The sequence below is a fragment of the Halichoeres trimaculatus genome, unplaced genomic scaffold (genome assembly GCF_033239565.1).
Source record: "Halichoeres trimaculatus isolate MK-OKI-2021-1 unplaced genomic scaffold, fHalTri1.1 fHalTri1_scaffold_3, whole genome shotgun sequence".
Lineage (NCBI taxonomy): Eukaryota > Metazoa > Chordata > Actinopteri > Labriformes > Labridae > Halichoeres > Halichoeres trimaculatus.
In genome coordinates, this window is record NW_027437181.1 from 27151269 (window position 1) to 27167253 (window position 15985).

General features: G+C 39.5%; 1 protein-coding gene across 1 annotated transcript; it reads left to right on the forward strand.

The window, feature by feature from the left end:
- The first annotated feature begins 3484 nt into the window (after nucleotides 1-3484).
- On the forward strand, nucleotides 3485-15948 carry tacr2 (tachykinin receptor 2). Its single transcript, XM_074667214.1, has 8 exons — nucleotides 3485-3783; nucleotides 4563-4715; nucleotides 5215-5510; nucleotides 10159-10353; nucleotides 12083-12233; nucleotides 13951-14070; nucleotides 14157-14233; nucleotides 14331-15948. Exons 2-8 carry the CDS (start codon nucleotides 4581-4583, stop codon nucleotides 14644-14646), a joined length of 1290 nt encoding a protein of 429 aa, XP_074523315.1. The 5' UTR covers nucleotides 3485-3783; nucleotides 4563-4580; the 3' UTR covers nucleotides 14647-15948.
- The last annotated feature ends 37 nt before the right edge of the window (nucleotides 15949-15985 follow it).

Below are 15985 nucleotides of genomic sequence, written 5' to 3' on the forward strand. Positions count from 1 at the left end.
CGCCTCAGGCTCACTCACTCAAAGAAACACATACATCAAATATAGATCAGTAAAAATGTCTCACCCCCTGTCCACATTCACCTTTCCACACATGCTTCATCAGGCCCTTATTGCCAGAGGGATTTGTGAGCATGGTAAAGTACACACAAGGTGGATACTGTACACAAACACCAGATTCCTACCGCTATCTATTCTTTACTGTGCAAACATGGGAAAACACTCATACAGTAGAACACATACAACGTGTTACTCCGGGAGGGAGGAGAGATCAGAAAGCACAACTGTGAGGGAAGACAGCAAATAATGTGATAACAGCATCTACAAAAAGCACAGGAAGTGTAAGAGAAATAAGGCAGGGAACCAAAACACTGAAGGCTCAGAATCAGTCACCTGTTGTAGAAAAGGAAACAATTTCATTGTATAGACGGTGTCCATTGAAGCGCTAACTTAATGCACTGAGAGTGAGTGAAAAAGGTTCAATAGTGATTTATCTGTGTCTGTCCAAATAGATACAGGTGGATACAAAACATGTATCTATTAAAAAAGAGGAAATACAAAGATTTTCACTTGGCATGTAAACTTTTCACTGAAATTCATAAATATTGAATGAATATTTTACTAATGATGAAACAAAAAAATGCATTCATCAGCTCACATCTATTGACAGAGGAACAAAACTTAGGACAGAAGGAACAAAACTGAAAGAGCGATTTCTCAAAAGCTTGTTAAGATAATTTGCAAATTGTGAATAAGGTTAACATTTTAACAACCAAAGAAATGTAAAATGTTGTCAGTGTATGGGGAAGTTTAAACAAAACATGCCCACTAAAAACTAAAAACACTTAACTCTCTGAATAATTTGACCATACCCCCTGCAATAAAGTCTGACCTCTTCAGTGAAGCTATTCATTTATTCATGCTCATCACCAGTAACTTCTTTGTGAGAATGTTTGTGTAAAAGATTTCTCAAGAAAAAGAGATTTGCATCTTTAGCAATCCACTCTTTTCTGTTGTTTCTATGACTTCAAGACATTATGTTTTTATTGTACTGCAGTGTTATATCTTATTTGTGCCCATCGTCTTCACCTTGTTAAAAATGAAGTGTCTGTCACACTCTTGAAAACGCTGTTGCCTGCTTTTCTTGCCTTATTCGGAGCATCTCAACTTTTATTAGAATACATTTTGAAGTTGTGATATCAACTCCTCTGTCACACAAGATAAAAGATAAGATTTTTTTTAAACACATCAGAAGAATCACTGGAGTTTCCATTTAATGTCAGCAAGTTCCGCAAATATTGTAATATTGCCTTTCAACAGATACCTGAGTGGTTAGTCAAATAAAAGTGGATGCAAAAGTATAAATGACCCAAATAGCTTACCATAGTTAGCTTTAATTTGGAGGTCTCTTCTTTAACCAAACCATCCTCTTTGTTTCCTGTAAGTGATAGGACAAAGTTTGATACTTTTAAGATAATTTCATGCCCACTTAACAATGTGTAACTTTTCTTGTTACAACAGTTATATACCATAGGCTGTATAAAACATGGACGTAGCCTCCACAATGTCACCCGTCTGTTCCTGATACCGTGAAATGAAGCCAATCTGCAGACGCAGCCACAATGGTTATGACACCGGCTTTGACTTTCTTTTCCAACATCTACAGGGCGCCCAATAGTCATACGACCTGACCTGTGTCTCCAATTGGACAATCAAACAATCCTAATAACTTCTTAAACGCCGAGTTAGAAAAAAACACTCACAGTACAGTGTGTGCTGATAGGGAAATCAGTGTTTTAGACCCAAGTAGTTTTTTGAACCAGGCTGTAAATATGCTTTTAAATGCCGTAAAAGTCTGTTTTTATGGCTGGGTGTGTACCATAGGTGTGTATGTGACTTCCGGTCTTTCTGCAGCCAGCCTCAAGCGGATTCTCGATGAACAGCAACCCTTCTGCACAGGCTCCATTTTACTAACCAGATGTTGCCCTTTGTTTCATTCACAAACTTCTGTTGTTATACGCTGAAGGTTTCATGTTTTAACATAAATACATATGTTGTTAAACTAATGCTTGAATGGGGATCAGAAAACTGAAGAATATGGCTCCCTTTTACAAATTGATTAAATGCTACTTCATGCTTTGTGTAAGACATGGCAAGTTTGAGCTGTTTTTGAGCACTGTGAATGATACAATAAGTATACCACTACTTAAGAAGGGTTTTGAAACAAAAAGAAAGAATCAGTTTGTCTCCCCGGAGGTGATTTCATTTTTCATCATGTTGTAGTAACTTTTAGGTTATTGCATTGCAATGTGGACAGCACTCCATTTGGAGGTTGTTATTTGGTTGGAAAAAAATAAAAGTCAAAGTCATACACATAAATAATCTTGGTTGCTGTTAGCAAAGAGGCTCAAAGCTCACCTCTTTACCTCACATCACCTCAAAACATTATGTTTTTGTTGTACTGCAGTGTTATAAATGGAGTGTCTGTCACACTCTTGAAAACGCCATTGCCTGTTTTTCTTGCCTTATTCGTAGCATTTCAACTTTTATTAGAATACATTTTGAAGTTGTGATATCAACTCCTCTGTCACACAAGATAAAAGATACAATTTTTTTTTTAAACACATCATAAGAATCACTGGAGTTTCCATTAAATCTCGGCAAGTTCCGCAAATATTGTAATATTGCCTTGCAACAGATACCTGAGTGGTTAGTCAAATAAAGGTAGACACAAAAGTATAAATGACCCAAATAGCTTACCATAGTTAGCTTTAATTTGGCGGTCTCTTTAAAAAAAAACAAAAAAAAAACATCCTCTTTGTTTCCTTTAAGTGATGATACAAAGTTTTGTACTTTCTGTCAATGGGCTTCCAAACTCCCCTTTAGAAACAGATGGGTGATGTCACAAAGACAAGGTCCATATATTGTACATGATATGTTTTCAAAGCCTTGGTTGGAAAATATGTGAACATCCATGAGTTTTTATCTCACAGACCAAATCTGATGATTTAGGATTCTTTGAGGGTTCTATTCCATCAGTAAACATGCAATAGTTTCCAAAAGACCAGAAAAGAGGCTTGAGTTTAAAATCACCAGAATGAATTGCATCTTGCATTTGTGATAGTAGAGTGATTTTATTACCTTGACTCAAAAGTTAAATATGTAATAACCTCCATGCAGCTCTACTTTGAATGTCTGCAGATATAGTGCATCTCTTCTCACCTCAGGTTGCACCTTTCCCTGATGTGGTCTCAGTTTTACTCAAACGCTGCTCGTCTTATGCTGATTTAACACACGCCCTTCATTAATGCCACTTAACTCAGATTTAAACTTTCGTTGTATCATAACGCAGAGGTTTTTTCTGGAAAGACATTAACATTTATTCACTGATTACTACAGGAAATGGGAGAGGGTGAGAGATATTTGTGTCTAATTTTCTGATCCCACTGATTTCCATCTTTCCTTCCATCAGTCTCCTGCAGAAGTTGGCGCAGCTTCACGCGCATCGTCTCGTGCAGGCTTGACTGTTTGTGAGTCTCTGCCACGTAACGTAACCGCTGACATACACATTCCAGGAGTGCGGGAAAGAGTGAGAGCGCCTTGAATGTGTGGGACGGAAAGAAAGCGAGAGGGGGAGATAGAGCGCACGGAGATGTCTTGAGAGTCTGATGGATTACTGGATGGACCTGGTTATCCGATGCGCAGGAGTATGATTTCTGGACATTATTATCGATGGATCATACAAACTATTGCGAAAACTGACAACTTATCTGCATAATCAGAGAGGTAAGTGGGAGGAAAGTAAAACCTGGAGGGGATGTTGCATTATTTGTTGAAAAACATCCTTTCTTGGCGCTTTTCGAATGCATTACCTACCCATTTACGCTTAAGGCTGCTGCGCTCACTGCAGCCAATTAAAGATAACGTTATGTCTCTGACCTTAATGCATGCTGACCTTTTTTTTTCATGAGCCGTAGTTTTTTTCCATAAATTTTCAATCAAACTTGAAAACAAAGCTCTTGTTGATGGCCAAGAAAATAATAGCCTGTGTTAAAACTCTCAAAAGCTGCTGTTAGCTGACCAAGACAGCACCGTATGGAAGTCACATTGAAACTAGTATAAAGCAGTAGTGTTATCTAATGAGATGCTGATGGTACTTAGCAATCCATTGTTTTATCCAACTACTAATGGGAAATCTAAATCTAAAATGAAATTATTTTTTTTCCTCAGGTTTAAAGGGAATTGTATGAAGAATTCTTTAAAAAAAATCACAATCAAGACTGCTCCTCGAAAAGAGAAGCTGAAGATTGCTGGAGCTTATTCTACATCTTTTCATAGAAATCATGTTTTTGGTGACTGAAAGTATCTCTGTCGTCCGAATGAAGAAGATTACATTCTGAAGTTAAAACGATGTTGTATCAAAACATATTAAAACACCAACCCGCCTTTTACAGTGAACCTAAATCTCATGAGAGGAGCATTTCTTCACCTTAGAATAACCGCCAGTCCCTCGTTACGCATGGCGCATTACGCACAAGCACTCAAACCCATATTTCTGTCATCAGGTTAACACGGAGGAGAGGATGGACGTGGGAAATCTTGTTCAACACGTTGAACGAGACATGGAAGCCACATTGTGGCCCCTATCAGAGACCACCGGCTGGCCCGACGACGGAAACGAGACGTATGGGAATCAGTTCCAGCAGCCAGACTGGCAGGTGGGAGAGCAGCGGGATGAGAGACGAGACTGGTTTGAGTCTGAGCCAGATCTTCTCTACCCAGGGAACAGCTAGAGGAGACTCTGATGGGAAATTGAGACAATAAGAAATGAGAATCGCAATATTTGATTAAAGGGACAATAAAAGCCACTGAAAATGAAAACAAACAAATTTTGCATTCAATGATACTAGAGCCACTGTTATACTGATCCAAACGATATTTGTAAACTGGGATCAGTATAACAGTGGCAGTCAGATGAGCAGAAAGTGTAGAAAGTAATGAAGTTACACCAGGATCAATATTCCTTCTTCCTTGTTTCCTTTTTTTTCTATCAAATCGAAGTAAACTTGATCCCTGATCAATTAATAGGCTAAAGCAAGTTTATAAATCAGGTCCTCAGGGAAAATAATAATAATAAACTCATTTCACTCATTTCACTCATTTCACTCATTTCTCCTCTCCTCTCCTCTCCTCTCCTCTCCTCTCCTCTCCTCTCAGGTGGCTCTCTGGGCTATAGCGTACTCTCTCATTATCCTGGTTTCCATCACTGGGAATGTCACAGTGATCTGGATCATCCTTGCTCACAGACGCATGAGGACTGTAACCAACTACCTCATCGTCAACCTGGCCTTCTCAGACGTCTCAATGGCAACTTTCAACACGCTCGTCAACTTTGTGTATGCACTTCACAACGACTGGTACTTTGGTCTGGGATACTGCAGGTTTCAGAACTTCTTCCCCATCACAGCCATGTTTTCATCCATATACTCCATGGCTGCCATCGCAGTGGACAGGTAGGAAAGCTGATTCTTGCATTTCAATAGCATAATAGTATAACTGACAATCTCATCCAAGCAATCATGGAAATAATGTTCAAAAAATGAACACATAGGGGGAACTCCCATCATTGTCTCCAGTATACAATTTTAAAGGGATTTTCAACTCTTAACAAAAGGTTGTTTTGGTAGTTTTCAGCAACAGAGCTCTAATTAACAACATGCTATATTCATGGACTGTCTCACCTACATTTATGTTCTGTCTTGATTTAGGTTTATCAAATAAGTAAACAGTTATGTTTGTAGTATAGGCACCCAAATACAGACGGGTACATGCAGGCTGGTGCAGGTCATTGTGGCTTCGATGACTCGCTGACTGGCAGGTTGGTGAGAAGACTGATGGCAAGAGAAGCAAGAAAGAGAAAGAGAGTACACGCACAGGAAAAGTCAAAAAGGCAGAACAGAAAGTTAGAAGGACAGAGGAACCATAAGGAACTGGTACAAAGAACTTATGAAGGGGAGTTCAGGACACATTCTTGGACCGCTGAAAGGACGCCTAGTGGAGAGATGCAGGATTGCAGGGAGACTTGAGGGAGATGAATTTGACTTTTGAGGAGGACTGAAAACACTAGCTTTATGTAATTTCCTTCTTTGCTCGATCCCAGATTCTGTTTGCCTGAAGGAGTTTTTGGCTGTGAGGAGTTCATGGGAACAGTCTCTTGGTTTTAGCAGTTGCTTCTGCTTGAACTGTGAAAACCTCTTGATGAAGGAGAAATGGGTCAGACACAGAGAGATACAGACGCTTGTAATGCTTACAGGAGCTTGAAGGATTAACCAGTTCTGAGCTTAACATGTAAAATTTTAAGCTAAGAACCTGCAACAGATATTGTTTTGATGAGATAATTTGATGACTTTTGTCATTTATGTTATTGTATTCAACTGAACATGATTGACAGATTTTGTGTCAGGGGGAAAATGCAATCACAGTCTTACCAAATGCATCAGCGTCTTAAGTTACGACTTGAAAAAAAAACAAACACATTACATCATACATTTTTCACTCACAAAATAAACATTGTAAACTACAGATAGCATTTGTTCTGCACTGATGTCTACGAATGTACTGGTAACCAAAGGTGCACCTGCACTGCAGCAGTTCCCCAGGAGAAGGATTTATTGGAGCATTTCATTACTCCCACATATGTGGGCATGACATGTGATATGTGGTTCACTCGGTCTCGGGACACTTGCCGTGATGAATGAGCTGTAGACCTACAGTACATATGGATCAAAGAAATTGCTCCTTTTCATTTATTTCCAATTTGTCAAACCATCACTTTCTTTGTACAGCTGTATCTGCAACAGCCAGCAGAAAACCATTGATTACATGCAACCCAGATAATCTTTGAAATATAATCTGCACTCATAAAGGTGTAGGATTTCCATGCATAAAACAGATTTACGAGCCTCTCTGGATGTGTTCGATGTGACGAGGCTCGTGAAAAGAAGAAATTCAATCAATTGGCATCTTTATTAACTCCTCTTTAGCTGTTTTTAAAATGTTTTTTTCACTGCTTCTCATTTATTCTCTACAGAGTGTAATTTGAGACCAGAACTAAAACAGAATCGTTGGTGTTCTGCGTCACAGTCATTACTCACAAGAGAAATGATAAGGGGGATGATGTCATACAAATGTGTTCACCTGAATACGAAAATGAATGATTTATAGTGTAGATGAATTGATGAATATTATGGCGGCATTAATGAGTGATGGAATGATTCATTATTAAAGATGGAAACAGTTGTCATCGGTATTAGGCATCAACATCTTATCTTTATGAACAGCTTCTTCATGCCAGACATCTTGGGGAAGAATGCAGGGGCATTTTCAAACATTTGCAAATGTAGAGGGGTAGGTGAATTTTTTTATGTGCCCCCAAATCAAACTCCCATATGCCACCCCTACAGAATACTTTAGTTAAAGTTACTTTTAAAGTAACAGATTTCTTGTCCTTATTAAATATATTCAAAAGCAAGACAGACAAAGTCAGAGGATCTTGACACCAACATTTCTTAAAGAGGAGGTATTGGAATTTGTTTTTTCTCTCGTTATTCTGTCCCTCTGATGCACTCCTAGTAGCTTGTCACAATTTAAATCTCTATAAACAATATTGTTGGAGCCATAATATAGTTTTCTGTTTGTTTCATTTTTTGTTTCATTTTTTGTTCCTTTTTTTGAAGGCAAACCTTCAGTATTTGCTGTTTTTCGTTTCATCAGTAGGTGGTGCTTAAAATCCAGCAAAAAAAGTATTATTATAAGCTCAGGTGAGTGAGCCAGGTGTGTGTGGGAGGGCGAGTTCATTTATGTTGAACCGAAATGTTTCATTTTGGATTGATGGACTTGCTACACACACCTCAAAGTCAAATGTATTCATCTTATTGGAAGACTCTACAAATACATTTTTCTCACTCTGGTGTTTCACGCTATATAAGCCTCTATCTGAAACACTTTGTTTAAGATGCTGTCTCTTTAAGCCTCCACAAACCCCCTTCCCCCTGATTGGCCAGCCCTCTGAAGGCCTGTCAGAGGCTGAGCTTAGGGAAGACCTTGTTTGAGGCTCACCCCTTCAACGTATCATGAACCAGTTACAAGATACTTATGCAATGACCTCGTCACCTCATCAAGGGGTTGCACGACAACGGTTTTAGGGTGAAACGCAAAACTTTTGTTGCGTTTCAGCCTCGCGTTTACACGGAAACAGCGTTTCAGCTGACCTAAAACGCAACCTTTTGAAAACGGCCTCCAGAGTGGGATTTTTCTGAAACACTCCCGACATCGTCGCCGTGTAAACATTAAGCCGGCGTTTTCAGAGGAAACGCTGACGTCGCACTCTGCGTTACGCCCCCATACAACAGGACAACAGTACCGATGTTACAATCATCGCGAACTACCATGTTGTGCTTGTGCTGCTCAATCTGCTGAATCTGCTGACTATCAACAAAATGTGCATCCGCACTTTTTAACTTTGTATTCCCCAATACACCAGATGATCGGCTCAACTCTACTTCAGTGGAGTTCTCCCAAAAGCTGCTTCAGGACAAGACAGTTATAGCACCACCTACAGGCTTGGCATGCTAACTACAGCGTTTTCAGTCCATCAGCATTCTCCCTTGTAAACACAGATTTTTTTCCGCTGCGTTTTAGCGTTTTCAGATGAAACGTTATCATGTAAACGGGGCCCAAGTCTGATGAAGGTCTTGTGTATTCTAAGAATGGACTTTTTCCAGTAGTTTAAAGTCAGATTCTGAGATTTCTTCACACCCACTGTGGACATCCATCATTGTTAATGTATATTCAAGTTTAAATATGGTAAAGCATAATACCTCTTTTTAAAGTCTCCTTTGTCATTTTTTTAATGCCTAGAAGTCTGGGTAGATGTCATACCAGATGACAGATAGTGTACATAAGATACAGCCTTTATTATATTGTTTCTTCACAGCTAGTGTTCACAAAAAGAACGGCTTTTCTGTGAGAGAAAGTGAAATGTGTCTGAAATCAACTTGTTTGTTGTAAAGATGGGTTAAATTGTTGTTTGGGTTATGGGTTGTCTTGTGCTGTGTTCTTGAAGTCTTAATTGTTCAAACTCTCACTGTTGGTTCCTCTGATCTTATGTTTGCCATGCTTTCTGCCCTTTGTAAAGCCTTGTTTGTGAAGGTGGCATATCATTTAAATCATTACTAACATTAGCAAAGGGATGAGGTGGACATCCTTGCCCACAGGGGTACCAAACTCTTAACATGATGGGGGCCAAGGCATGATGGGTTCTTACTGTATTATGTTATCACAACATACAATATGAGACTTGCAATACAGAAATAAAAATGCACACAGCAGCTTGGGTACACCTGTTATATCACAGAGTAGTAATACCATATGATGTACTCTGACTGCAGGTCTCTGTCTCATTATTCAGCAGTTTGCTCATAATTAAGGGTTCCAGTTAGGAGACCAGGTCAGTTACTGAGGCAAAACTCTTTACATAAACGCTCCGCTCTGAATCAGACATCAAGTGGACAGAATCAATATCATCGTTTCATCAACATTTACCTCAGAGTCAAACATCAGCAGCATCAGTGCTCAGCTTTCAGGAGAAAAAGAGCTAATTGATTTAAAGCTGACAGAGCTCTCATTCATCATTATTAGACTGAATTACAGGACATTTAGATTATGAGGATTAACAGCTTGGAAATAACATGTCCAGGTTGTTGGAAGGAAAGGAAAGGGAAGGAAACAGGATGTTAATTACATTTACCACCTCAGACTAACAAGATGCTTCATCTCAGTCACCCTGACAGATGATATATGAGCCTAAATGTTCCTGCCAAAGATAAATGATCACTTCTCCCTCTCTGAGAGAGGCTGTGTGGAACTGAACACATGACAGACTTCACTCACTGAAGAGCTTTAGAGATATTCTTGTCAAAGTTAGAGCTTTGATGAAAAAGTGGGTAAATATTCAGACTAAAAGAGGGATTAACAGTACTGAAACCAAATTCCTCTCTATGCAAAAGGAAAATTAGCATCAATAATCTCCAGAGTTACAACAGAGTCCTCGTGGACCGTGTCTGTTTTGGGCTCTAATGAACCTCTGTTTTCTTTCTCTAGGTACATGGCGATCATCCACCCTCTGAAGCCCCGCCTGTCCTCCTACTCTACAAAGGTTATGATAGCTGTCATTTGGATTGTAGCGATTTTACTGGCTTTTCCTCAGTGCTACTACAGCGTGACCAGGTTTTATTACCCACGAACTGTGTGCATGGTGGACTGGCCTGATGACTATGGAGGGACACATCAGCTCAGGTGAATCCACAGCAGCAATAAAAACACAGATTAGGAGACTGATGGTGACATTTACAGAAGCCTGAAAATCATGTAATCATTGCTCATCATGCTTATATCCACAAATGTGTGGTACAGATACTAATTACCACAGACAGACAGAGCATGACATTTACAAGGTAGATTTACATTATGAACATAATATTGATTTTCCCCACAGTACACATATGCACAAACATCCACACAAACTTAAGGTGCACAAAAGGTCGAGGTCTGTGCGACTGATTACTTCACTCACAGGGGGATTCGAAATCTGTCTGTGCACATGAAGTAATTATAACATCCACATTCCTTAAGAGCCACTTATACGTCAAGGGTACAATCAGCATGCAGCTGCTTTTTAATAAAAGAGAATAGTGTTGAAAAGTGTATTTCATTAGTTTTATTTAAGTGAAAATCATATTATATAACAGATTCAGAACACACAGTGTGAAATATTTCCTAAACCTTTAAATGGTCTCTTGGTCTTGTTCATTATATTACACAATTTTGGGACAGGCTGCTGACTGTTTTCCAGAATACAATCATTGATAGTTGACCGTTGAAAAGTGAGTGGTGGAAAAAAGGGTGAAAGGAAGAAAGTGAGCAAGCAACAGGGAGAACTGCATCCATGAGAAGACTGTGAAGTGAAACGCATTCAATGAAGGAGTCAGAGCATTAGGAGCCACCTCGCACAGGAATTTGGCTACAAATGCCCCAACTCATGTCAAGAACACCTGAACCAGAGACATCAGAGGCGTTTCCATAATCAGTGATGGTTTGGAGTGCCATGTCATCTGCTGGTGTTGGTCAGCTGTGTTTTTCTGAAGTCAGTACAGCAGTTTGGAAGTACCGTTGAAGCCCTTCATGCTTCTTTCTGCTGATACGTCCTATGGAGAAGCTGGTTTCGTTTTCCAGCAGGACTTGGATCCTGCCCACACTGCTAAATGAACCCAAATCCATTTGCCATGATATCACTGTGCTTGACTGGCCAGTACTCACCAGACCTGAACCCCAGAGAGAATCTGAGCGGTGTGATGAAGATAAGAGACACCAGATCCAGTGATTCAATGAGTTGAAGGCAGCAACCAGAGCTTTAGTACCAGCTCAGCAGAGCCACAGGCTAATTACTCCCATTTCAAACCACACTGATGCAGCTATAGCCCCACTGAGGACTGAGTGCATTCAAATGAAACTACTTTTCAGAGGGCAAACATTTTGGTCATAACAGTCCTTTTTTGTTATTCTTATAAAATATGGCCCAAAACTATCTTGTGGTAAAACTCAAGTGTGTGAATTTTGGGTTTTCATTAACTTAAAGCCATAACCACACAACTAATAGAGATAAATGCTTAAAATATTTTACTCTGTGTGTACTGAATCTAACTTATATCATTTATGTGTTTCACTTTTTGATTAGAATAGCTGACATAAATTCACTTTTCCATTATGTTCTAAAAGATTATGATGCAACTGTTTATAGTTGTTTCTAATGCTATCTAAACTGATTTATATATCTATGACATTGTAAGTGCACATTTTCATAAAAGTTAATGCTTGTTATTTGGCTTTTCATGTCCTCTTACATCACTTAATCAGTTGCTATGTCTGGGAACGGTTTGGTTTATTTGAAAAGTAAGTTTAGTTGGCAGAAGATATTGGTAAGTCTGACGAATGTCTCTCATTAGTTTCTCTTTCTTCTCCCCTCTAGTTACCAGTATGCACTGATTTTGCTGAGCTACTTGCTCCCTCTGCTGGTGATGCTGGTGACTTACAGTTTGGTTGGCCGCTTGTTGTGGGGCGCACACATCCCTGGAGAGGCGACAGACCACTATCACAGCCAGATTACAGCTAAGAGAAAGGTCACATGCATTTGTCTTTCACCGTTTCAGCTCTTATCACCTCACACTGTGTCATTTGAATTTTTTCTCTTCTCATTTTCTGTCTCAAAGTAGAGTTTTTAAGTTATTTTCTGGGTTTTTTTATGCCTTTATTCAGAGAGGACAGGACAGATGTGGCAGGACATAGGGTGAGAGTAAGGAGTGACGTTTGGCTAGCCTCATGTAGCATGTGACCAACCTCTTGGTTATACCTGTGCCTCTTAAAGGTGCCTCTTATGCTCCTTTTCTGCAGTTTAATATGGATCATTGATGTCTTCATGAAATGGTAGTAACATGTTTTGGTCCAAAAAGTCAATAAATCAAGCACAGCAGCATTGTTTCCAGGCTCTCATAGCCCCTCTGTTCAGAACACTCTGATTTAGTGGGCGTGACCTTCATATGTAAATGAGCCACCGCTGATACCGCCCCGCTCTTCAGCGTCACTGAGAGCAGCGGCACGAGCTCCGAATGCACAATGTTTAGAAAACAGCGAAGCTCGTTTACCGTAACATTATAGGTTAAAACAACAGGCTAACAGCAGCTACAGTTAGCATCCTGAAGCTAGCACAGAGACAGGGGCGACACTGAGGAAAAGCTCTTACATCTGCTCCACAGCACACAGCATTTAAAATACTCACATTTCCAGGGTCTGAGGTTTGTTGGTGGATGGTTGGTAATGTGCCTGGATTCAGGACCAGTCTATTTGCTAGCCCTCTGTTGTACTGTCCAAAGTTTGAAAAGCAGTCAGCCATGAAGTGACTAGCACACACATGCACAGTTTTACTGAGTGTAGCTAGAACATTTCCTTGATAAATGAACTCTAGCCACTTAGTCTTGTCTTCAGAGATGGGAAGCTTGTGTATGGATCTATGTGGCTGTTTACAGCCAAAAACAGAGCAGTGATGTCTCTTCAACTTTGGCATTCTCCCCCATTCCCAGCTGCTGGAGAGAAATCTCTCCAGCAGCGGGGAGGGGAGTGGGTGGGGAGGGCGTTCAGGGGTATCTGCTTCGGTGGACCAACAGATGTCAGACTTGCTCCTGATAAGTCAAAAAAGGGAATTGCTGACATTGGCAGATCCCCAAAATCCAAACAGCTCATTTTAGGTCAGGATTAAATATTCACACTACTACTAAGTACACTACACTACTAAGTACATGTTTTGTCATTAAATATCACATTTTATGGGCAGGGGGGAAAGCCAAAAACCCACAAATTTCACTAAAAGACTTAATAAAGGGATTATTGCATAACATGGGACCTTTAATGGTTTACACGGAAAAAAAATTGAAATCTTGCTAAGTGTTTTTGTCTTATTTTCAGTAAAAATGTCTTTTCAGACTATATATGGGCCACATTCACTTGACCAGTTCAGAAAAGTGTCTTATTTTAGACAAAAATGAGGTCTGAATTGCTTGTAAAGAGTAAGAAAAACCTCTGTTAGAAAAATGCAATCGTATTATTCAAGTCTTGACAAGCACATTCTCTTACCCTAATGGCAGATTTTTTTACTAGTTCAAAAAAAATTCAGACCTCATTTTTGTATTTAAATAACTTAAAATAAGACACTTTCTGGACTGGTCAAGTGAATGTGGCTCATATTTAGTCTAAAAAGACATTTTCACTGAAAAAGGACAAAAACACTGGGTAAGATTTCAGTTTTTTGCAGTGTATTTTTTAACCTTGTGTCCTCTTTCTCAGGTGGTGAAGATGATGGTGGTTGTTGTGGTGACCTTCGCCCTTTGCTGGCTGCCGTATCACATCTACTTCATTCTGGGGTCATTTAACCTGGACATTTATAAAAAGCACTACATTCAACAGGTCAGCAGCTGCATCTCTGACCATTACTGATGGTCTGGGTCTGATTTATTTTTTTAATTTCTCATCATGTTTCCTTATCCTCTCAGGTGTATCTGGCTGTATTCTGGTTAGCAATGAGCTCAACCATGTATAATCCCATCATTTACTGCTGTCTCAACCAAAGGTAAAAAACATTATGATTATTATCACTGTATAAAGTATCACTCAGAGTTTTCTGTGCAATAATTCAGGGCAGGATAAATTATTTGCCCTCTGTGCAGGTTTCGTGCTGGTTTCCGTCACGCCTTTTCTTGGTGTCCCTTCATCCAAGTGTCAGAGGAGGACAAGATGGAGTTGCAGTACACACACACCTTCAGAGTCACCATGACACGCAGTCATCGCAATGACAATACATACACACACGCCTCCATCAAAACAAACAACCCGTTTGACACGAATGCCGAGTACAATGCTGAAAGAGATGTTTGCATACAGCTTAAAAAGCAGACATCAAACAGCACAAATAACACGTTTGCTGTGAGGAGGCCGGACCACACGAGAACCTCTCCCAGTAAACTGATGGATTACAGCCACTGACTCATGAGGTAACGTGAGGCTGCAACAGAGCTCTCAACTGAAGGACTGGATCTGATGGGGAGAGAGAAAACGCTGCTGACTACAAAACAAATCAGAGTTTTATCACAGTAAAAATACCAGAAGAGATTCATGCAACTTGGCTTATTAGAAATTTCAAAGTTTTTAAGTGACAAATGATTGTGACCTTGGATTTCATGGATGTTTTCTGTCAGTGCCAAAGTGAGTAAAGGAGTTTGTACAGTTAGAAACAGAAAACATCACGCCTTCATACTGCACACGGGAGGCTTATCTCAACAGTATTACAGTTTGTGATTTTATTCCTCCTCTTCCCTGCACACCCTCTTCTACCTTTGTCACTGGTTTCTTTCTGCTGCTTTGGGGAAAAGCTGTGAACTGTGGACAGTGGATTGTGTGACTTGGGCACGGATGAGCAGTCCACTGGCATCAGCATCAAGCCTTAATGTTGTTGTGTATGAGTGTTTACCTGTTTTACTGCCTTAGACATGAGATATCTAAAAGAACAGTGTTGTTTTTCATGTTTAACTCGGTTTCTGTGTTTCAGCAGGTTTCTTTAGTCACCGTTATTTATTATAGCTCAGTTAAGTGATGATAGTGTTTCATCCTAAAACATCTGAGAGATTCTGTAACCAGGTTGTACTGAACTGTGGAGCTGTCGTATTACAATTCATTTTCATTTCAGTTATTTTTTATTAGGTGTAAGAGCATTTTCTATGGATTTAAATGTGTTCACGTTCCACATGTGAAATGTGTTTGCTTTAATCTGGAGCTAACTTCACCCCTGGGCTACATTTAAAAACCACAAATGCTGAGAACACAAAACTAAACTGATCAAACCAGCACATGTACAATTTAAAGACTTATGGTCCTGCATCCCTTGTAACATATTCATGACTGTGACACCACTGCCAGTCACCTGACGTCATAAAGTGAGGGTATAATGATTCAATCATGCGTCAATCCTGTGTCACTGCTCAGTGTCAACAGTTTCAGCCACATCTTTTTTTCTAATTAAATACTGCTTCAGCTTTGATATCAACTGTTGTATATTTTGAAATGAAAATTAGTCCTGAATTTTCTGGATGTATGTGCAGCTGCACAGGACCGTTTCCTGAACGTTTGGCCATATGGCGATTCATTTTTACAGTACATTGTGTCCGTGTTAAATCCTGTTTGAAAAACAAAGTGCTGCTAAAAAAAGACTGACATAAAATGTAACACTTCTCTATAAGTATAATTAATGTAAATACTTGATTTTTGTGATTGTGGCACATGATGTTACTGCAAACTTTAGTTTGATTTTAAAATACAGTGAAATTGT